This window comes from Nerophis ophidion, linkage group LG04 (genome assembly GCF_033978795.1).
Source record: "Nerophis ophidion isolate RoL-2023_Sa linkage group LG04, RoL_Noph_v1.0, whole genome shotgun sequence".
Taxonomy (NCBI): domain Eukaryota; kingdom Metazoa; phylum Chordata; class Actinopteri; order Syngnathiformes; family Syngnathidae; genus Nerophis; species Nerophis ophidion.
In genome coordinates this window covers 37558348-37581002 of record NC_084614.1, presented here as the reverse complement: position 1 = coordinate 37581002, position 22655 = coordinate 37558348, and the positions used below count along the sequence as shown (strand labels likewise).

At 45.5% G+C, this 22655-nt stretch overlaps 1 protein-coding gene across 1 annotated transcript in view; it reads left to right on the top strand.

The window, feature by feature from the left end:
- The first annotated feature begins 167 nt into the window (after positions 1-167).
- The window catches only part of si:ch73-261i21.5 (zona pellucida-like domain-containing protein 1), a 28541-nt gene continuing 6053 nt past the window's right edge, over positions 168-22655 (top strand). The window contains exons 1-7 of the mRNA XM_061898028.1: positions 168-257; positions 1421-1522; positions 3242-3468; positions 3561-3745; positions 18522-18594; positions 20434-20531; positions 22480-22560. Of these exons, the coding sequence (XP_061754012.1) occupies positions 1435-1522; positions 3242-3468; positions 3561-3745; positions 18522-18594; positions 20434-20531; positions 22480-22560 (752 nt within the window). The 5' untranslated portion in view covers positions 168-257; positions 1421-1434. The remainder of the gene's footprint in view (positions 258-1420; positions 1523-3241; positions 3469-3560; positions 3746-18521; positions 18595-20433; positions 20532-22479; positions 22561-22655) is intronic.

Genomic DNA, 22655 nt, shown 5'->3' with positions numbered 1-22655 from the left:
ATTTTGGAATTACTGTATACTTAATAACATCCCCCAACACGATGGACATAGTATATCACTTCATATTGTTCCTGTGCTGTCAGATGATCTGGTTATAGATTCCGCAACAAGCTAACCAGCTTGTGTTACTCATACATTTCCCTTTCTTTCTCTGGAGGCTTCCTATGAACTCCTTTTGGCTCAAAATGAGGACAGTATAAATGACAGAGGGCATAATCGTGACAGCAAAGACAGAGAAGACCTACTCAGGGAAACTGGTGAGTAAATGCTTATTGGTCCTATTTATTACATACATGTATTATATAAATTGTATTTTAAAAATAGTTTAAATTATGTGTTATGTGTGTTATATATACACAGTATATATGTGTTATGTATATATAACACACAGTATATATATATATATATATACTGTGTATATATATATATATATATATATATATATATATATATATATATATATATATATATATATATATAGTCACGATCCAGAGTGTACATACACTTGTAATGAACATAATGTCATGGCGGTCTTGAGATTCCAATAATTTCTACAACTCTTATTTTTTTGTGATGAATGATTGGTGCACATACATATTGGTCACAAAAACATTCATGAAGTTTGATTCTTTTAGGAATTTATTATGAGTCTAATGAAAATGTGACCAAATCTGCTGGGTCAAAAGTATTGATCCAGCAATGTCAATATTTGGTTACATGTCCCTTGGCAAGTTTCACTGCAATAAGGCACTTTGGGTAGCCATCCACAAGCTTCTGGTTGAATTTTTAAACACTCCTCTTCACACAATTGGTGCAGTTCAGCAAAATGTGTTGGTTTTCTGATATGGATGTTTTTCTTCAGCATTGTCCACACGTTTAAGTCAGGACTTTGGGAAGGTCATTCTAAAATCTTAATTCTAGCCTGATTTAGTCATTCCTTTACCACTTTTGAAGTGTGTTTGGGGTCATTGTCTTGTTGGAACACTCAACTGCACCCAAGACCCAACCTTCGGGCTGATGATTTTAGGTTGTCCTGAAGAATTTGGGGGTAGTCCTCCTTTTTCTTTGTCCCATTTACTCTCTGTAAAGCCCCAGTTCCATTGGCAGCAAAACAGGCCCAGAGCATAATACTACCACCACCATGCTTGACGATAGGGTGGTGTTGCTGGGATTGAAGGCCTCACCTTTTCTCCTCCAAACATATTGCTCGGTATTGTGGCCTCACAACTCAATTTTTCATCTGACATCACATGGACAAAGATAAGACGTTCTGTAGAAAAGTTCTGTCAGATGAAACTCAAATTGAGCTGTTTGGCCTCAAGTGTATGTAAAGCTTTGATTGCGACTGTATATATTGGACAGGGGTCTATGAATGATTATTAGCATTATAATGATGATGATGATGATGATTATTTTACAGCACTTTTAAGCAATATGTGGCTGGCTATTGTTTTTCAACTCACATCTCTCCTAACAAAAGCTCAACATGTCTGCGTTGGGAAATCCACATTCAGAAGTCCAGGTGAGTTCAATCAGCTTTCACTCATTACATCACTCAGTCCCTACAGTATTTTGCGATGTCACGATTGCGCTAATTCACGTAAATTGAACTCTTATGAATTAAACTTTGCAACTTTTTTCAAAGCCTGCAACTTCCCCGCATATTTTGGCCAATCAGTATCATTTTCACCCACCAAACTTGTCACACTGCACATTAAAAAAACATGGCAAGAATTGATCAGCAATAACAGCAGCCCTGTTATGAAAAGATTGAATAAAAATAGTTTCAGCCGACAACAAAGGTCAATCATGTCCAGAGTCAATTGTAATGCACTGTGTATAATAAGTTGCTGCCATCGAACCATGGAAAATATAATTTTGCTCCCAGCGAACCTTTTTGTCCTGTATTTTTCTCCTTTATGTGTTGCGGGACAGCAATGATAATGCTTTGTGCAGTTTTTAAAAGTGGAACAGCCCCCTGCTGCACAACAGTACAACTGTTGCGAATTATATTGTGAAGTGAATTATATCTATATAGCGCTTTTCTCTAATGACTCAAACCGTTTTACATAGTCAAACCCAATATTTAAGTTACATTTAAACCAGTGTGGGTGGCACTGGGAGCAGGGGAGTAAAGTGTCTTACCTAAAGACACAACGGCAGTAACTAGGATGGTAAAAGTGAGAATCGTTCCTGGGACCCTCAAGTTGCTGGCACGGCCACTCTACCAACCAAGGGATGCCCTCTTCAATTAAAAGAGATGTCAAATGAAGAAGTGCGGTGTACGCATTGCTACAGCTGCTCAAAGATGGTTCTCAACATGGCGCCCTGTAGTCACGTGAGGGGCTTTTGACCAATCATTTAGAACAGTGGTTCTTAACAGTGATTCCACAGGTCTAGTTCATCTATATATATGTTTGAGGAAATTCTCAAGTTGTCTATAACAATCTGACAGCCATAAAAGTCTGACAGCATCTCAAACTGATCAATATTTTATCAGACATGTATAGTTGTGTTACAACCGTTATAAAGAACTTCATTGTCAACATTTGGTCGTTTAATTACATATGTATGCTACCAGCTGGTAGCTGGTATGAGGCCACGGGGAAGACCCAGGACACGTTGGGAAGACTATGTCTCCCGGCTGGCCTGGGAACGCCTCGGGATCCCCCGGGAAGAGCTAGATGAAGTGGCTGGAGAGAGGGAAGTCTGGGCTTCCCTGCTTAGGCTGCTGCCCCCGCGACCCGACCTCGGATAAGCGGAAGATGATGGATGGATGGATGGATGGATGGATGTATGCAAATTAGAGCCAGTACAGATGGAGCATCATTATAATTGGGTCATTGTGCAAGCTGAACCCATAACAATTTTGAGGAATGTTTTTCTCTCAAAACATATATAATATGTATCTGGATCAGATATGTTCTAAATATATGTTTATGATATATATGTTTCAAAAAATGCACACACAGCTGAAATACATTTTTACTTTATTGATATGTTTTAATGATTTTCATTAATTGCAGACATATAAGCAAATCAACCGTCAATTAATTGTGGATTGTACATGGCAAAAAATATAATTATATATCTATATATATGTATTTACATAGTCATTACATATAGATGTATATCAAAATATATAACAGTATTACCATGATAAACAAGCTGTTACTGTTCTTATATTAAGGCTGTATAAGAGTCACAGGATGTGTTCAACTTTCTCATCTTGACTTTGCAGCCAACTCTGACATTGAGGTTTTCTGCGGCTCACAGACGGTGAGCCTCCAAATCCTTCTGTGTCCCATCTACTTCCATGGCTATAATGAGTCATTGGTTTCACTCAACTGTGAGCACTCCAAACACCAATGTAAAGGGACTCCTGATTGGACGGCAGACCCACCTGTCGTCAAATTCAATTTCTCCATCACGGAGGAAGCCATCGCGACATGTTCAAGCAAGTTGATAGTAGGTTATTGTAATCTTATATCGTAATATGATAGAAAGCAGATGTCACTAATTTGTCTTTGCTCAGCTTAACAATTTATTTTGCCTGATAGGTCAATCAGGAAGTGGGAACCGAAATTTTTTCAGACTTCTCAAATGTCCAGTACATTAACATATCAGGCGTGGTCTGCTCGGAGGACCCCAACACCGGAGCCATTAGCTACCATCAAGAGCTGATGTACAGGTTCTCCTGCCGCTACCCCCTGCAGTACTTGGTCAACAATACGCAAATGAGTGTGTGAGTGAATTTATATATTCAGACTAACCTGAAATTTTAATATATGATTGTTTTGGGAAATGTATTTAAGCAGATATATTGTATATGCTGTACTTGTATAGTGGAATCTCCAAAGTCGATCATTACTTGTACCACAGTAATAGTTGACCTCAAAGTTTCCCAACGTTAAACATTGATCCTGATCCACTTAAGGTCTGTGTGCACTAAAACATATACACACTTCATAGCAGAGGTGGGAGTAAGTCCATGTATTGCACGTCTTATGTCTTTAATCCTAGGTCCCAGTCAAATCAAGCCTCAAGTCACCAACTTGGTATTTTTGAGTCTTTCCAAGTCATTGACACTGTTGAGTCATTCTTGGAACTGGAATAGTACCGTATTTTTCAGACTGTAAGGCGCATTTAAAATCCTATCATTTTCTCAAAAATTGACGGTGCGCCTTATAACCCAGTGCGAATAATGTACGGATTCATTCTGGTTGTGTTTACCAACCTCGAAGCAATTTTATTTGGTACTTTGTGTAATGATAAGTGTGACCAGTAAATGGCAGTCACATGGAAGAGATACATGTGGACTGAAGGTGGATGCCTGTTGAGTAAATTACGCTAGCAAGTATAGGTTATCATGTGCAACTGAGAATATACAACATTACACACAAAACTCAAATATCTGTCAAAATGTTTTATTATGACTTTGGTAAGCTACAAAGCCGCATTGCTTGATGGATTGTCGGAGCATTACAGCTACTGTAGTCAGATGTACTGTGCTTCAACATATGAGTTTTTTAACACATGTAAATGATGACCCTAAAATGACACCTATTAGGAGACATTATCTGGTGTTTTGTTTCGCGATAATATGCAAAACCAACTTTTCTTAGTACCTGCTGATGTGTGTCTGGCATCTGCATAACAGCCTCGAAAATTATAGTCTGCGCTGTAGTCACCTAGCTCCCTCTTTTTCTGTAGTCTCATCTTGTGGGGCATTCATCCGCTCCGTTTCCATTTCTAATACGCACTAGCACAGTGGTTCTCAAATGGGGGTACGCGTACCCCTGGGGGTACTTGAAGGTACGCCAAGGGGTACGTGAGATTTTTCAAAAATATTCTAAAAATAGCAACAATTCAAACATATTTTATAAATATATTTATTGAATAATACTTCAACAAAATATGAATGTAAGTTCATAAACAGTGAAAATAAATGCAACAATGCAATATTCAGTGTTGACAGCTAGATTTTTTTTGTGGAAATGTTCCATAAATGTTGATGTTAAATATTTATTTTTTGTCAAGAAATGTTTAGAATGAAGTTCATGAATCCAGTTGGATCTCTATTACAATCCCCAAAGAAGGCACTTTAAGTTGATAATTACTTCTATGTGTAGAAATCTTTATTTATAATTGAATCACTTTTTATTTTTCAACAAGTTTTTAGTTATTTTTATATCTTTTTTTCCAAATAATTCAAGAAAGACCACTACAAATGAGCAATATTTTGCACTGTTATACAATTTAATAAATCAGAAACTGATGACATAGTGCTGTATTTTACATCGTTATCTCTTTTTAACCAAAAATGCTTTGCTCTGCTTAGGGGGTACTTGAATTAAAAAAATGTTGAGAACCACTGCACTAGCATACAGTTCTAACTTATATCTGTCAGTAGCCTCACTGTGGAAGTGCTAAAAACTACAAGTACAGCAAAGATGACAAAGAGAAGACGCAGTTGAAGGGGAGCCACAAAAATAAGACAAAACGGTGCATCCTGAAAAGACAGTCAGAAAGCGACTTGAAGATGGTCTGTAAGACATAATCTATGCAACAATTTGATCAAAGAACCACCATTACATGTTATGTAGACAACAAGGAAGTGTTGTAAATGTAGAAAAAAATCATAACAAGACTCCTTTAATGCGCCTTATGATCCGGTGCGTTTCATGTACAAAAATAGACCTGAATAGATCCACTCATCGGCAGTGGGCTCTATGACCTGAAAAATACGGTAAGGCAATTTTATAAACCATGATCTGTTTTACAATGTTTTTAAAATTTAAAACTGTGGGATTTAAATCATATGACTTTCTTAATCAGAATTAACTTGGCATTACATTGGTTTAAGTGACATTTCTTACTACTCTAGATTAAATCTGATAGTTAAAGTGAAGGCACGGATGTGAGTCGTTATACACAATGAAAGTGCGGTTTAACATAAATAATATGGAGCAAAACAGTTGAGTAAAATACTCACACAGAAAGACTATTTTTATACTGGGGAACAAAGAACAGCATATCTTTTAACAATAAATAAATGATAAATGGGTTGTATTTGTATAGCGCTTTTCTACCTTCAAGGTACTCAAAGCGCTTTGACACTACTTCCACATTTACCCATTCACACACACATTCACACACTGATGGAGGGAGCTGCCATGCAAGGCGCCAACCAGCACCCATCAGGAGCAAGGGTGAAGTGTCTTGCTCAGGACACAACGGACGTGACGAGGTTGGTACTAGGTGGGATTTGAACCAGGGACCTTCGGGTTGCGCACGGCCACTCCCTCACTGCACCACGCCGTGTAAATAACAATTATTCACAGCAGGAAGTACTCCTGTGACACTACAGCCGAGAACCGACATGTTCTTTTAAGATAGGAATAAGGTGTCATTAGAAAGAATAGTTTTTGGATATTTTATTATTTGAATGTTTTTTTTTTTGCATTAATAACACACTTTTTGACATTGACAATAAAATATATAGAAATAGGTAAAAAAAATTAGAAAGTTATAATTTATTTCATTATACAATTTGACAGTTGCCCTGGCTAAGATGGCCGCCACATACACATGTCATGGGAGGCTGTTCCTGCAACAAGCAAAATATCTGTCGTAGCATTGAAGAACTTAAGCTCTTCTTATCAATGTATTTTTTGGGATTGGTATCAACTTGGTTATCGAAGTACCTGTATTCATACTTTTGACAAGCCAACTGGTAATCAATGCTTTATAAATGGTTGGAACTCCCATGGCATACCATTCAAAGAGGAGTTAACAAAAGTCCATTTATCCATCCCTTTTCTACCGCTTTTTCCCTTTGGAGTCGCGGGGGGCGATGGTGCTTATCTCAGCTACAATCGGGCGGAAGGAAGGTTACACCCTGGACAAGTCGCCAACTCATCGTGGGGCCAGCACAGACAGACAACATTCACACTCACATACACACACTAGGGCCAATTTAGTGTTGCCAATCAACCTATCCCCAAGTGCATGTCTTTGGAAGTGGGAGGAAGCCGGAGTACCCGGAGGGAACCCAGGCAGTCATGGGGGAGGACATGCAAACTCCACACAGAAAAATACCGAGCCCGGGATGTTGTTGATAAATGGCTTTCGCTTTGCATAGCGTAGCTTTAACTTGCACTTACAGATGTAGCGACAAACTGTATTTGGTGACAGAGGTTTTCTGAAGTGTTCCTGAGGCCATGTGGTAATATCCTTTAGAGATTGACGTCGGTTTTTGATACAGTGCCGTCTGAGGGATCGAAGGTCACGGTCATTCAATGTTGGTTTCCGGCCACGCCGCTTACATGGAGTGATTTCTCCAGATTCTCTGAACCTTTTGATGATATTTTTGACCGCAGATGTTGAAATCCCTAAATTTCTTGCAAATGCACTTTGAGAAACGTTGTACCTCGCCCCATCCTTTCTTGTGAAAGACTGAGCATTTTTTAGGTAGCTGTTTTTATACCCAATCATGGCACCCACCTGTTCCTAATTAGCCTGCACACCTGTGGGATGTTCCAAATAAGTGTTTGATGAGCATTCCTCAACTTTATCAGTATTTATTGCCACCTTTCCCAACTTCTTTGTCACGTCTTGCTGGCACCCACCTGTTCCCAATTAGCCTGCAGACCTGTGGGATGTCCCAAATAAGTGTTTGATGAGCATTCCTCAACTTTATCAGTATTTATTGCCACATTTCCCAACTTCTTTGTCACGTGTTGCTGGCATCAAATTCTAAAGTTAATGATTATTTGCAAAAAAAATGTTTTATCAGTTTGAACATCAAATATGTTGTCTTTGTAGCATATTCAACTGAATATGGGTTGAAAATGATTTGCAAATCATTGTCTTCCGTTTATATTTACATCTAATACAATTTACCAACTCATATGGAAACGGGGTTTGTACTTTGGTACGTGTTGCAGCCATGAAATTCTAAGTGAATTATTATTTTCAAAAAAAAATAAAGTTTATGTGTTAGAACATCAAATATGTTGTCTTTGTAGTGCATTCAATTGAATATGGGCTGAAAAGGATTTGCAAATCATTGTATTCCGTTTATATTTACATCCAACACAATTTCCCAACTCATAGGAATGTGACCTCGGATTACGTTAAGGTAACGTGTGGAGTTCCCCAGGGTTCGGTCCTTGGCCCTGCACTCTTCAGCATCTACATGCTGCCGCTAGGTGACATCATACGCAAATACGGTATTAGCTTTCACTGTTATGCTGATGACACCCAACTCTACATGCCCCTAAAGCTGACCAACACGCCGGATTGTAGTCAGCTGGAGGCGTGTCTTAATGAAATTAAACAATGGATGTCCGCTAACTTTTTGCAACTCAACGCCAAAAAAACGGAAATGCTGATTATCGGTCCTGCTAGACACCGAACTCTATTTAATAATACAACTCTAACATTTGACAGCCAAACAATTAAACAAGGCGACACGGTAAAGAATCTGGGTATTATCTTCGACCCAACTCTCTCCTTTGAGGCACACATTAAAAGCGTTACTAAAACGGCCTTCTTTCATCTCCGTAACATCGCTAAAATTCGCTCCATTCTGTCCACTAAAGACGCTGAGATCATTATCCATGCGTTTGTTACGTCTCGCCTCGACTACTGTAACGTATTATTTTCGGGTCTCCCCATGTCTAGCATTAAAAGATTACAGTTGGTACAAAATGCAGCTGCTAGACTTTTGACAAGAACAAGAAAGTTTGATCACATTACGCCTGTACTGGCTCACCTGCACTGGCTTCCTGTGCACTTAAGATGTGACTTTAAGGTTTTACTACTTACGTATAAAATACTACACGGTCTAGCTCCATCTTATCTTGCCGATTGTATTGTACCATATGTCCCGGCAAGAAATCTGCGTTCAAAGGACTCCGGCTTATTAGTGATTCCCAAAGCCCACAAAAAGTCTGCGGGCTATAGAGCATTTTCCGTTCGGGCTCCAGTACTCTGGAATGCCCTCCCGGTAACAGTTCGCGATGCCACCTCAGTAGAAGCATTTAAGTCTCACCTTAAAACTCATTTGTATACTCTAGCCTTTAAATAGACTCCCTTTTTAGACCAGTTGATCTGCCGTTTCTTTTCTTTTTCTTCTATGTCCCTCTGTGTATCGGCTGGGGACATCTCTGCGCTGCTGGTCCGCTACCCTTGGGATGGTTTCCTGCTGGCTCCGCTGTGAACGGGACTCTCGCTGCTGTGTTTGGACTGGACTCTCGCGACTGTGTTGTATCCATTGTGGATTGAACTTTCACAGTATCATGTTAGACCTGCTCGACATCCATTGCTTTCCTCCTCTCTAAGGTTCTCATAGTCATCATTGTCCCCTGGGCAAGAGAGGAAGTCGGCCACAGCCATCTGACTCCCCGGCCTGTGGACCACCTGGAAGTTATAAGGCTGTAGCACAAGATACCACCGGGTGATCCTCGCGTTAGTATCCCTCATGCGGTGGAGCCACTGGAGCTGTTTGTGGTCCGAATAGAGGCTGAAGGCGAGCCCCAACAGGTAGTAACGGATGGCCCCCACCGCCCACCGGATGGCGAGGCACTCCCTCTCCACCGTGCTGTACCTCGCCTCCCGGTCCGACAGCTTACGGCTGAGATATAATACGGGGTGGTACAAACCGTCCGGGGTGGAGAAGGCCGTTTTTTCCCTGGACTCTGGTGATAAGGGAATCTGCCAGTAGCCCTTGGTTAAATCCAGCGTGGTGAAAAAATTAGCAGTGCCCAGCCGATCTAGGAGCTCGTTGACCCGGGGCATTGGGTATGCGTCGAAACGTGACTGATTATTCACCCTGCGGTAATCTACACAGAAACGCACGCTCCCATCCTTTTTCCCTACCAAAACAATGGGACTACACCATGCGCTGTGAGATTCTTCTATCACTCCCATTTCAAGCATTTTTTTAATTCCTCTCTCACAACTTTACGCTTGTGTTCGGGGAGCCTGTATGGCCTAGACCGCAACGTAATCCCCGGGCTAGTCTCAATGTGGTGTCGGATGAGATTCGTGCGGCCGAGCCGTGATGAGAACACGTCAGAAAAGCGCCGCTGTAACTCAGCTACCTCCGCCCGCTGTGCCAATGTGAGCTGGTTGTCACAGGAAAGCGGAGGGGTGGGTCCAGAGTGCGGGACCTCTGGCCCCAACTCCTCTTCCTCCTTCACCACCGTCGCCATGGAAACAGGCTCCGCCTGTCTCCATGCCTTTAGCAGATTTATATAATATAATTGTGTGTGTCCCGACGGTCCGAGCGCAGAACCTCGTAGTCCACATCACTCACTTGCTATGTCACCTCAAAGGGTCCTTGCCACTTTGCAAGTAATTTAGAGCTTGAAGTTGGAAGTAATACAAGTACTTTTTCTCCCGGTGTGAATTTACGCAGTTGAGTCCCCTTGTTGTACGTGTGGCGCTGACGTTCTTGGGCACGGAGCAAATTCTCGCGTGACAAGTGCCCCACCTGGTGGAGTTTTGCTCGCATGTCAAGGACGTATTGTATTTCATTTTTGCTGGAGCTTGGACTCTCCTCCCAGCTTTCTTTAATAATGTCCAAGACTCCGCGAGGCCTCCGGCCATACAATAACTCGAACGGTGCAAAACCAAGCCTGTCCTGAGGTACCTCCCGCATCGCAAACATGAGGGGATCCAACAATTTCTCCCAATTTTGTTTGTCCTCGGGAATAAACTTACAGATCATTGTTTTCAGCGTTTTATTCAGCCGCTCCACCAGCCCATCAGTTTGCAGATGATACACACTGGTGCGGATCGATTTTATCCCCAATAATCCGTACAGTTCTTTTATTGTGCACGAGATAAAGGACGTGCCCTTGTCAGTTAAGATCTCTTTCGGGATCCCAACTCGGGAAATGACCTTAAACAGTCCATGCGCAACACTTTTGGCGGAAATAGAGCGCAGCGGCACTGCCTCGGGATAGCGCGTTGCGTAATCCACTAGGACTAAAACAAAGCGATATCCCTGTGTGCTCGGGTGAAATGGTCCGATGAGGTCCATGCCCATTCTCTCGAAGGGGACCTCTATGAGGGGTAATGGGCGTAATGGTGCCTTTGGGGTGGCCGCTGGATTCACCAGCTGGCAGTCCGGGCAGACGGCGCACCAGCGGCGCACATCCGCCCGGAGGCCTGGTCAATAGAAACGGACTGTGGAGGTCTTCCTCTTCCCCTCCGGATTCCTAGCGGATCACTGGGACCACAACACTTGATACGTGCGTCTTTGACAGAACAGTTTTTATTTTACATTCACATTCGTTTCCTAAGTCCCTCTTTTTTGCTCTCGGCAATCGGGTTTATTTTATACAACGTTCACTCTCTGCTTTTCAGCCTCTCGGTCTGCTCTGTCCTCACGAAGAAGACCCCCCTCATGGTCTCCGGCCCTGCTAATAAAGGGAACAGGTGATTAGATAACTCGTTCCAGCTGAGATTATCCACTCACCTGTCGGCTGCTTCATGGCCGGCCCTGCACACACCCCGCCCGCAGGGGACGCGCGACCACGCCCCTCCACAGGCCTCCACCGCCAGACTCAGGCTGGACCCCCGTCCGGCCGCGCAAACTCCCCCCCACCCCCCACAGCGGGGCGAGAGAGGAGGTCGGCCACTGCCATCCGCGCGCCCGGCCTGTGGACCACCCGGAAGTTGTAGGGCTGCAGTGCGAGGTACCACCGGGTGATCCGCGCATTGCCGTCCTTCATTCGGTGAAGCCACTGCAGAGGTTTGTGGTCCGAGCAGAGACTGAAGGCCCGCCCCAGCAGGTAATAGCGGAGGGCCCCGACCGACCACCGGATGGCGAGACACTCCCTCTCTACGGTGCTGTACCTGGCCTGCCGGTCTGACAACTTCCGGCTGATGTATAGCACGGGGCGGTCGACGCCCCCCACCTGCTGGGTCAGCACAGCCCCCATTCCCCGGCTCGACGCGTCCGCCTGCAGACAGAAGGGAATATTAAAGTTTGGCATGTGCAGTACCGGTTCCTCGCAGAGTGCTGTTTTTACCTCCTCGAACCCCCGCTGGCACTGCTCCGTCCACTGGACCAGCTCCGGGGCACCCTTTCGGGTGAGGTCAGTCAGTGGGCTGGTCAGGTCCGCGAACCGGGGAATGAACCGGCAGTAGTAGCCCGCCAGTCCCAAAAACTGCCTCACCTCTTTTTTCGTCTTGGGGGGTGGACAGGCCGCGATCGCCGCCGTCTTGTCGACTTGTGGCTGCAGCCTCCACCCCCCAAGTGGTACCCCAGGTACTGTACTTCCCTCCGCCCAATTGCGCACTTGGCTGGGTTGGCGGTGAGCCCCGCCCGCCTCAGGGACTCGAGCACTTCCCCCACCTGCCGCATGTGCTGTTCCCAGCTGTCACTGTGAATGATGACATCATCAAAGTATGCAGCCGCGTACGCCGCATGGGGTCGCAGCACCCGGTCCATGAGGCGCTGGAACGTGGCAGGCGCACCGAACAAGCCGATCGGAAGTGTCACAAATTGGTACAACCCGTCCGGATTGGAAAAGGCCGTTTTTCCTCGGGACTCTGGCGACAAGGGAATCTGCCAATAGCCCTTGGTCAAATCCAGTGTCGAAAAAAACCGAGCAGCGCCTAGCCGATCCAGGAGCTCGTCGACCCGGGGCATTGGGTACGCGTCAAAACGTGATACCGCATTTACTTTGCGGTAATCCACACAGAACCGTATAGTCCCATCCTTCTTCCCTACTAAGACGATGGGGCTAAACCAGGCACTGTGGGATTCTTCTATAACCCCCATCTCAAGCATGTTTTTTAATTCTTCCCGAACTACTTTGCGTTTGTGTTCGGGCAGCCGATATGGCCGAGATCGCACCGTAATCCCTGGGCTGGTCTCAATGTGATGTTGTATGAGATTCGTTCGTCCGGGCCGCGCGGAGAACACGTCAGAGAAGTTCCGCTGCAACTTGGCAACATCCTCCTTCTGCGCCCCTGTGAGCTGTTTGTCACGGAGAAGATGAGAGGGCGGGCCAGAGTGCGGGATCTCAGGGCCCAGCTCCTCCTCCTCTCTCACTACCGTCACCATGGAGACAGGCTCGGCCTCCCTCCATGCCTTCAGCAAGTTCAGATGATAAATCTGCGTGTCTCCGCGTCGGTCTGAGCGCCGAATCCGTAATCAACATCACCTACTTGCCGTGTGACCTCAAAGGGTCCTTGCCACTTTGCAAGTAATTTGGAGCTTGAGGTTGGGAGCAATACAAGCACCTTTTCTCCCGGTTCAAATTTGCGCAGTTGGGCCCCTTTGTTGTACGTGCGCTGTTGACGCTCTTGGGCATGGAACAAATTTATACGTGATAAGTGCGCCATCTGGTGGAGTTTTGCCCGCATGTCCATGACGTATTTAATTTCGTTTTTGCTGGAGCTTGGACTTTCCTCCCAGCTTTCCTTAATGACATCCAGCACTCCGCGAGGCCTCCGGCCATATAGTAGCTCGAAAGGTGTAAAACCTAGGGAGGTCTGGGGTGCCTCCCGCATCGCAAACATTAGGGGCTCCAACCACTTATCCCAATTGTGCTTGTCCTCGTGCATGAACTTACGGATCATGGTTTTTAGCGTTTTATTCAAACGCTCCACCAGCCCATCCGTTTGGGGATGATAAACGCTGGTGTGGATGGCCGTGATTCCCAGTAACCCATATAGTTCTTTTATCGTGCGTGACATGAAGGACGTGCCCTGGTTGGTCAGGATCTCTTTCGGGATCCCGACCCGGGAAATGAACGTGAAGAGTGCTTGCGCCACACTCTTGGCTGAGATGGAGCGCAACGGCACTGCTTCGGGATACTGCGTTGCGTAATCCACCAGGACTAACACAAAGCGGTATCCCCATGTGCTCGGAGAAAATGGTCCGATGAGGTCCATCCCAATTCTTTCGAACGGGACGTCTATGAGTGGTAATGGGCGCAATGGGGCCTTCGGGATGGCCGCCGGGTTCACCAGCTGGCAGTCCGGACAGGCCGCGCACCACCGGCGCACGTCTGCCCGGAGGCCTGGCCAATAGAATCGGACCACGACCCGATTAAGTGTTTTATCATACCCCATGTGCCCAGATAGCGGGTTAAGATGGGCCGCCTGGAAAATCATTTCCAGGCGTCCTTTTGGCACCAACAATTGAGTGTGTTCCTCCCCGGTCTGAGTGTCACGGGTCACTCGGTATAACCTATCGCGAATATTTGAAAAATGGGGGAACACCCGCGCTTTCCCCTGGCGCACCAGCTGACCGTCGATGAAATCCACCTGGTCCCAGGCTGCCATCAGGTTCCCGCTCGGCCGTCCCGGATGAAACTGCGTCGCCACTGAGAGCCACGCGGATGCTCCCCTCTCCTACAGCCCATGAATGCATCCCCACGCATTGCGTTACTAGCTGGTTAAACCCTGGCCAATTCGTTCCTAAAATTATGGGGTGCGTGAGGTGCGCGCTGGCGGCAACCTTGACACTATGTTTTTGGCCTTTATATTGAATTTCCACTGGCACAATCGGGTACTCGTGCACATCCCCATGAATACACCTAATTTTACCCCGTGTTGCGTGCCTCAACACCCCGGATCAAACCAAGTTTTGGTGGATCATGGACTGTTCTAGCCCGAATCCACCATTGCCCGGTATACACTCCCTTGTACCCTTACCGGGACACAGTATGTCTCCCCTGAATCGGGGGCGGGTGATGGAGGCCCGACAACCTGTAACACCTGCCCCACCTCCATCATGGAGCACTCCCGGCGTACATGCCCAGGTTGGCCGCACTCCCAGCACACCGGCCCTGGGGTTCGAGGCGCCATCTGCGAGGGAAGCCCTCCATATCCAGCGCCGGTACCCTGCATTGTTCTTCTGAGTGGGGAACCTGCTCCTTGGTTCCGGGTGGCTCGGCCGTGCGGGTGCGCTGCTCCAGGGACGTTCCTTCCGGCGGTGTGACTCGTCGACGGGGTGCTGGTGTAGGCCTTTTGGCCGCTTTTGCCGTCGCCTCCTTCTGGACAGCCAGGTGGTCCTCCACCAAGTTTACCGCCATCATCACGTCCTGGGGGCGGTGGTACCTCACCCATGCGGCGTCCTGGTCGGGATGGCATCAATAAATTGTTCAAGGACAATCAACTCGAACATTTGACTGTCGGGCCCAACCTCAGAGCGCGGAACCTCCGCCAGTGGTCTTCTGGACTGCTGCCAACCCGATCCAGTATGGCGCGGCGTAGGTTTGGGTACTGCATCCGGGTGGCCGCTGGGAGACTCAGGGCCGCCCGCTGCGCCTCCCCCGCCAGAAGTGGGAGCAGTTTCATTCCCCACTCCTCCTCCGGCCACCTGCACGCTGTTGCTGTGGCCTCGAACACATCAAGGTACGCTTGATGGTCCTCCCCCTCCCCCATGCGTTGCATCGAGGTCGACGCCCCCGTACCTGAGTTTGCTCTGTCCATTAGGGCCTGCAGTAGTTGGGTCTGCTGCTGGCTCTCCGCCGATACCTCAGCCAGCACTCGTCCGAGCGACTCTAGGGGTGTTGTGGTGGACATTTTCTTGGTCCGTTGTAGTTGGGCGCCACTGTGGAGGTCTTCCTCTTCCCCTCCGGATTCCTAGCGGATCACTGGGACCACAACACTTGATACGTGCGTCTTTCACAGAACAGTTTTTATTTTACATTCACATTCGTTTCCAAAGTCCCTCTTTTTTGCTCTCGGCAATCGGGTTTATTTTATACAACGTTCACTCTCTGCTTTTCAGCCTCTCGGTCTCCTCTGTCCTCACGAAGAAGACCCCCCTCATGGTCTCCGGCCCTGCTAATAAAGGGAACAGGTGATTAGATAACTCGTTCCAGCTGAGATTATCCACTCACCTGTCGGCTGCACACACTCCGCCCGCAGGGGACGCACGACCACGCCCCTCCACACGGACCATGACCCGATCAAGTGTCTTGTCATACCCCATATGTCCAGCCATCGGGTTTTCATGCGCCGCCTGGAAAACCTTTTCCCGGTGGCGTTTTGGCACCAACAACTGGGTGCATTCCTCCCCTGTTTGCGTGTCACGGGCCACTCGGTAAAGTCTATCCCTAATTACTGAAAAATGAGGGAATACCCGCGCTTTCCCCGGGCACACCAGCTGACCGTCAATAAAGTCGACCTGGTCCCAGGCCTCGCACAAGGTTTCATCACGGGACTGTTCGAGGGGAAAGTCCTCCGTAGGTGACCATCGAGGAGCCGGGGGGGCTTCCCGCGAAGCCCCCTCCGGTTCCCGCTCGGCACTCCCGGATGAAACCGCGTCGCCACTAAGAACAGTGCGAATATTCCCCTCTCCTACTGTCCGTGAACGCACCCCAACACATTGTGCTAATAAATCTCTGAACCCCGGAACAATTCGTGCCCAAAATTACGGGGTGCGAGAGGTGCGTACTTACAGCTACCTCGACTTTATGTTTTTGTTTGCCATATGCAATTTCCACTGGTACAATCGGATATTCGTGCACATCCCCATGAATACACCTGATTTTCACCCGTGTTGCTTGCCTCAAAACCCCGGGCCGAACCAGATTCTGGTGGATCAAGGACTGTTTACAGCCCGAATCCACCATCGCCCGGTATGTACCCCCTTGTAACCTTACCCGTACACGGTACGTCTCTCCGTGATCGGGCGCAGGTGCTGGAGGCCCGACAACCCGCATCACCTGCCCCACCTCCATCAGGGAGCACTCCCTGCGCACGTGACCGGGCTGTCCGCACCCCCAACACACCGGGCCCGGCATTTGATTTGCACTCTGTGAGGGAAGCCCTCTATCTCCAGCGCCGGCACCCTGCAACAAAAAAACACCAGTAAGTTTGTGATTTTCCCGCGTCCCCCCTTTTGTGGTTTGTGTGTGTGGGTGTGTGTATGTGCATTTTGCTTTCTGTCCGCCTGGGGAACCTGTCCGTGTTGCCCAGGCGACTTTGCTCTCTCCATCGCCCCCCATCGCGGGGCGAGCCGACGGCGGGGTGCTGCAGCGGGTTCCGTGGCCATCCTTGGCGTCGCCTCTCGCTGCACGGCCAGGTGTTCCTCCGCCAGTTTTACAGCTACCTTGACATCCAGGGGGCTGTGGTACCTGACCCAGGCTGCGGTCCTTGTCGGGATGGCCTCCAAGAATCGCTCCAGGACTATGGCCTCCAGCATCCCCGGGTCCTGACCATTTGGCTGGAGCCATTTCGTCGCTGCGTCTCTCAGCCGGTGCGCAAAGACAAATGGCCGGCCTTCTGGTTCCAGTCTCATCGCCCGGAACCTCCTTCTGTGGTCTTCCTTGCTGCTGCCGACCCGGTCTAAGATGGAATGTCGGAGGTTGGCGTATTGCATGCGGGCGGTTGCCGGGAGACTCAACACCGCCCGCTGCGCCTCCCCCACCAGGAGCGGCAGCAGCTTCGCGCCCCACTCCTCTTCCCGCCATCTGTTCGCCACCGCCGTTGCTTCGAACACGTCAAGGAAGGTTTGTGGATCCTCCCCCTCCACCATGCGCTTCATGGTCTGGGTTCCTCCTGTTGTCTCTGCCCTGTCCATCAAGGTTTTCAGCAGCTGCGCCTGCTGCTGACTTGCCGCTGACACTTGCGCCAGCACTTGGCCAAGCGCTTCCTGCGGGGTAGGTGCCGTCATTTTCTGTGGGTCCTTTTTTTAGTTGGGCGCCACTGTGGCGATCTCCGACCTCGATCCTCTGTTCCTTTGCAGGAAACACCACACCTTGGCTCAGTGGTTTACACTCTTTTATTCTTTTTACAACAGTTTATAATGTTCAGAGTTCATTTTCAGCTTTTCAGCTTCTGTCTCTCACGCTCAACAGCGTGCTCCTCCGTCTGGCTCTTACTCCCAGTTTGCCAGCCCCGCTCATGGTTTCCAACGCTGCTGATAAAGGAAACAGGTGATTAGATAACTCCTCCCAGCTGAGGTATCTGCTCACCTGATTGCTGCTTCACGACCGGCTGCCGCACATGCTCTGCCCGCAGGGGACGCGTAGGACACGCCCCTCTCCACACACACCATCGGCAGCTTTTCCGTATTTTCATGGATAAATGTCTGCCGTTCAGATATTATTTCAACATTCTTGGCTGGCGTTATCAAATCATTGTGCTTCAGTATAGTACAGACTCACAGTGCTACAATCGAACTGCTTCGCCAAGTTGGCAACACGCACTGTCATGTTTTCGATGATTTCTTTCTTTAATTCAGTGAAAATCATCCACTTCTTCTTCTCAGCACTGTCCTTCCAAAATTATGTCAATCTCCAGCTTTAAGCTAATGCTAGCAACTAAGACCAGATGTTTGGTCAGGTCTTACAGGGTTCACTGTCACATTTGCTACACCAACTAATGGCGAGATGTTTGTAACACCAATATTTTCTTTCAACTTAAACCATAACAATTACCCAGAGACAGCTCTTATCTCAAAACACTCTTAAATTGAGACAACTTAGCGTTTATTCCCCATTAACACCATGTTGATAACTATTTTTTCTGTCCATTAGGTCTGGAACCAGTGTGGCTGTAAAGGACAGCAATGGAAGTTTCATCAGCACATTGAGCATGCAACTCTATTCGGTACGAAGCCTGATCTGTCCTCTTACAACTTCTCTGGTGGTGAAAAAAACATGTTAGGATGAATGAAGTATGGAATTGTGTCTCTGAGATATGCCTGTCTGCTTTTCATAGCTGTGTCAATGGATTTTTTTTTAGACATTTCTGCTGCTTGTGTGTGTTGCTAGTTTGAATACAAAACCCAAACCAAAATTGACGCACACACATGCACACGCACACACTTTTGTATTTGTTACCTTCTTGAGACCTCCGAAAAATGCCTCCCTCTTTAGGACCACCCTTTCTAGATATATAAAGATTTGTATTTACAACATTAATATTATATATATACTGTACATATTATACATATACATAATTTTTTCATTTCTTGTTTGCTATTGGTTTTTATCTTCATTATTTACTTCCAATTATTACAATATGTCTCTACATACATATTTATTTATTTTATTAATTTCGGCCAAAGGGGGCACGTTTTAATTTCTCACACACACTTGATATTACATATGTTGGCCAGAGGGGGAGCACTTAAAACTTTTACACAGACTTGTTATTTCATATATTGACCAGACACATGGTCAATTGGAAAAATCCCTCCCTTTTTGGATCACCCTAATTTAGATGGACTTCACCACCAGGGGTGCATATGAGACATTCTCTATCAGATGCAATCGTTTTCCGTAATGGGAACAGGATTTATGTCCTAACTTGTTGACTGGTCCTAATACGGAAGGTACTTTTCCTTGTTGATGTTTCAAAAAGGGTAGAAAACACACACACACACACACACACACACACACACACACACACACACACACACACACACACACACACACACACACACACACACACTTTCTTGTATTGGTTACCATCTTGAGACCTCCGAAAAATGCCTCCCTCCTTAGAACCACCCTTTTTAGGTATATAAAGATTTGTATTTACAACATTAATATTATATACATACACATATTGAGCGGCCGTGTGCAACCCGAGGGTCCCTGGTTCAATCCCCACCTAGTACCAACCTCGTCATGTCCATTGTGTCCCGAACAAGACACTTCACCCTTGCTCCTGATGGTTGCTGGTTAGTGCCTTGCATGGCAGCTCCCTCCATCATTGTGTGAATGTGTGTGTGAATGGGTAAATGTGGAAGTAGTGTCAAAGTGCTTTGAGTACCTTGAAAGTGGAAAAGCACTAAACAAGTACAACCCATTTATTATGTATTTATCATATACGTAAAAATAATTTTTTCATTTTTTGTTTACAATTGGTCGTTAATCTTCATTATTTACTTCCAGTTATTACAGTATGTCTCTACATACATTTTTATTTTTTAAATAAATTTTGGCCAAAGGGGGCACATATCAATTTCTTACACACACTTGTTATTTCATATGTTGACCAGACACACGGTCAATTTGAAAAATCCCTCCTTTTTAGGATCACCCGAATTTTGATAGACTTCACCACCAGAGGTGCAAATGAGACATTCTCTATCAGATGCAATGGTTTTCCATATTGGGGCCATGATTTATGTCCTAACTTGTAGACCGGTCTTCATACGAAAGGTAATTTTCCTTGTTTATGTCTCAAGAATGGTAGAAACAAACACACACACACACACACACACACGCGCGAACACGCACGCAAACACACTGGAGGAATTGCATTAATTTAATTAAGTGTGGCAGTTGATAGAATAGAAAAAGAGATATAATATAGTATTACAATGTTTGAGCATTCAAACAAAGAAAAAACTTTTAGACTTGTAAAAAAAATGACTTGCATACATCGCTTACTCATGTCCTGGGATGTTTTTTCTTGTTTTATGTTTTTCACTAAAAGGACAGCCAATATACATCAAGGCTGCGGATCCCTCCAGGAGGACTTGAACTAAAAAGCAGGATTTTTGTCCAGATTAAAGCATCCAACCTCACCAAAAGGTACTTCCCACCAAAAGTTTGATAATATAAAAATATTAATTTTCAAATGAATATTGTGTATTCACGTATTTTATCCCTGTCTGACCATTACAACCGTTGAACATTCTGAACTGACCTTCTTGGATATGTCCTGTAGCTTGGTTTTATTTTTATAATGCATTATGTAAACGTTTGATGTAGTTTCTAAATACCTACATTATTAAGTCATAGTTTAAGTAAAAACCAAGCCCAAACTAAATAATTATTTCTCAGAACTAGGGGTGTCCCAAACCGATATTGATATTAGGCATTGGGCCGATATCAGAAAAAAAACAACTTGCATCGCGTTTACTGGACATCCAGTTAACATCTAAAAGTCCTCCAATAAGCAAGCATGTTTTATTTTTTTCTTGTATTTTAGTCCAGTTCTTTACAAAAGGTAAATATGGTAGGCTATAGGCTACTATAGGAGCTAGCATTTACATATCAGCCTTGCAGACATTAGCACACATAGACATACGTAATATATTGTTACGTTCTGTTGGTCTGGAACCCCAAAATGCGGAGATGGCCGGCGTAGCGCAGGTAAACATATTTTAACCACAAGCAAAACAAAGAATGCATGGAAGCCAAACACCATTAGTAAACAAGACTAATGGTGAGTTCCATTTGTACTGGGAAGTCGGAATTTCAACTGGAAAGCCCCTCGGCGCGGTCTGACCACCCTCAAATTTGTTTCAAAGATGGCGGGTCCGGATGTAAACAGTGATATCCTCTTCTATGATATCCATTATTAGCACTTCTGATTATTTTTTATCGCAGTAAATCAAATATATACAATAAATTGTTTTACGTTTATATATGGTAACATCACTTTAGTAAAAACTATATTTATTTGATGTGGTATGTTCTATATCGCAAGCAATCGGGTCTGTGTTTTGTCTGTATCCAGCGTGTTTGAAGGTTGCAGAAAAAGTGCATATTTTCCCATAAATTGTTTATACTCAGACAAGGCAAACGCAAAAATAGCCTTCATGGATGTGGCCAGCTTGATTTACGACTTCGTAATTGGAACGCTCTCAACTTAGTAGTGAAGTCATTCCCGACTCCGACTTCCCGGCTGAATGAAACGCAGCATAAGTGGTCACAAGCAATAATCCCGCCCCGTCTTATTGACGAGGCTGGTTTAGGAAGTTAACTGACTGGCAATGTGAGCATGAGATATTTTGAAGTGTTCTTTCTTAATCCATAGCCATGTTTAAAGCAGATAATATTTTCCCATGTGAACACTTTGGGTTTTTATCTTATGTTCGCTAGTAAACTATTTGTATCACCTTGAAGGCGCCATACTGTCCACGTAGAGGTAAAACATACTCCCTGTTTGTGGAGGAGGCCTTATCGGTTTAAAACAAAAAGGCTGAATTTCTTTCTGGGCGAGAGGGGGCTGTTTTCGTACTAAATAAGCTGACTCTTTCGGTTTGATTTTTAGACCGCTTCTTGATGCTGCTATTATCGCATTGTAAGGGCTGGTCTTCTAAAGCTTTGGTAAAACTTGGTAATATTACTATTCCGTCTCGGTGGTCCTTCTTACTCAACATATATGACATCCGAAAGAAGTTGGGATTGACCAGTGTCTTTTATTCAACTTACTGCGTCATGCATCTATTGATGACCAACATCTATTGGTCATTAATTATGACCGATAGATGTCGCCAAAAAATAAATTAAGAATCCACTTTAAGAGCATACATCTGGATACGGGTCTTGTGTTTTTCATACCTACCATTCTTCTCTGACTCATTTCAACTGATCAAACCTTTTCTCACACAACATTATTAAATAAAACTACGTGCTATGATTCCTGCTGCTATCCGATCTGATAAAAAGTGAAAAAGTTGTATCTCACCCCTGATAAGAACGGCAGACAACATTTGCAAATTGTTCTAACACAAGAAACTCCTTCTCACAGACTGAATGTGCTACTGGATCGATGTTATGCTACAGTGACGCCTTCTCCTGAGAATCCAGTATATCATGACCTCTTTGTTGGGTGAGCTATGATTCTATATCCCCCCTCCCCCATTCTAGAGCAGAGCAGCAATACTGCACACAGACTCGACTGGTTATACACATATTCATCATGCA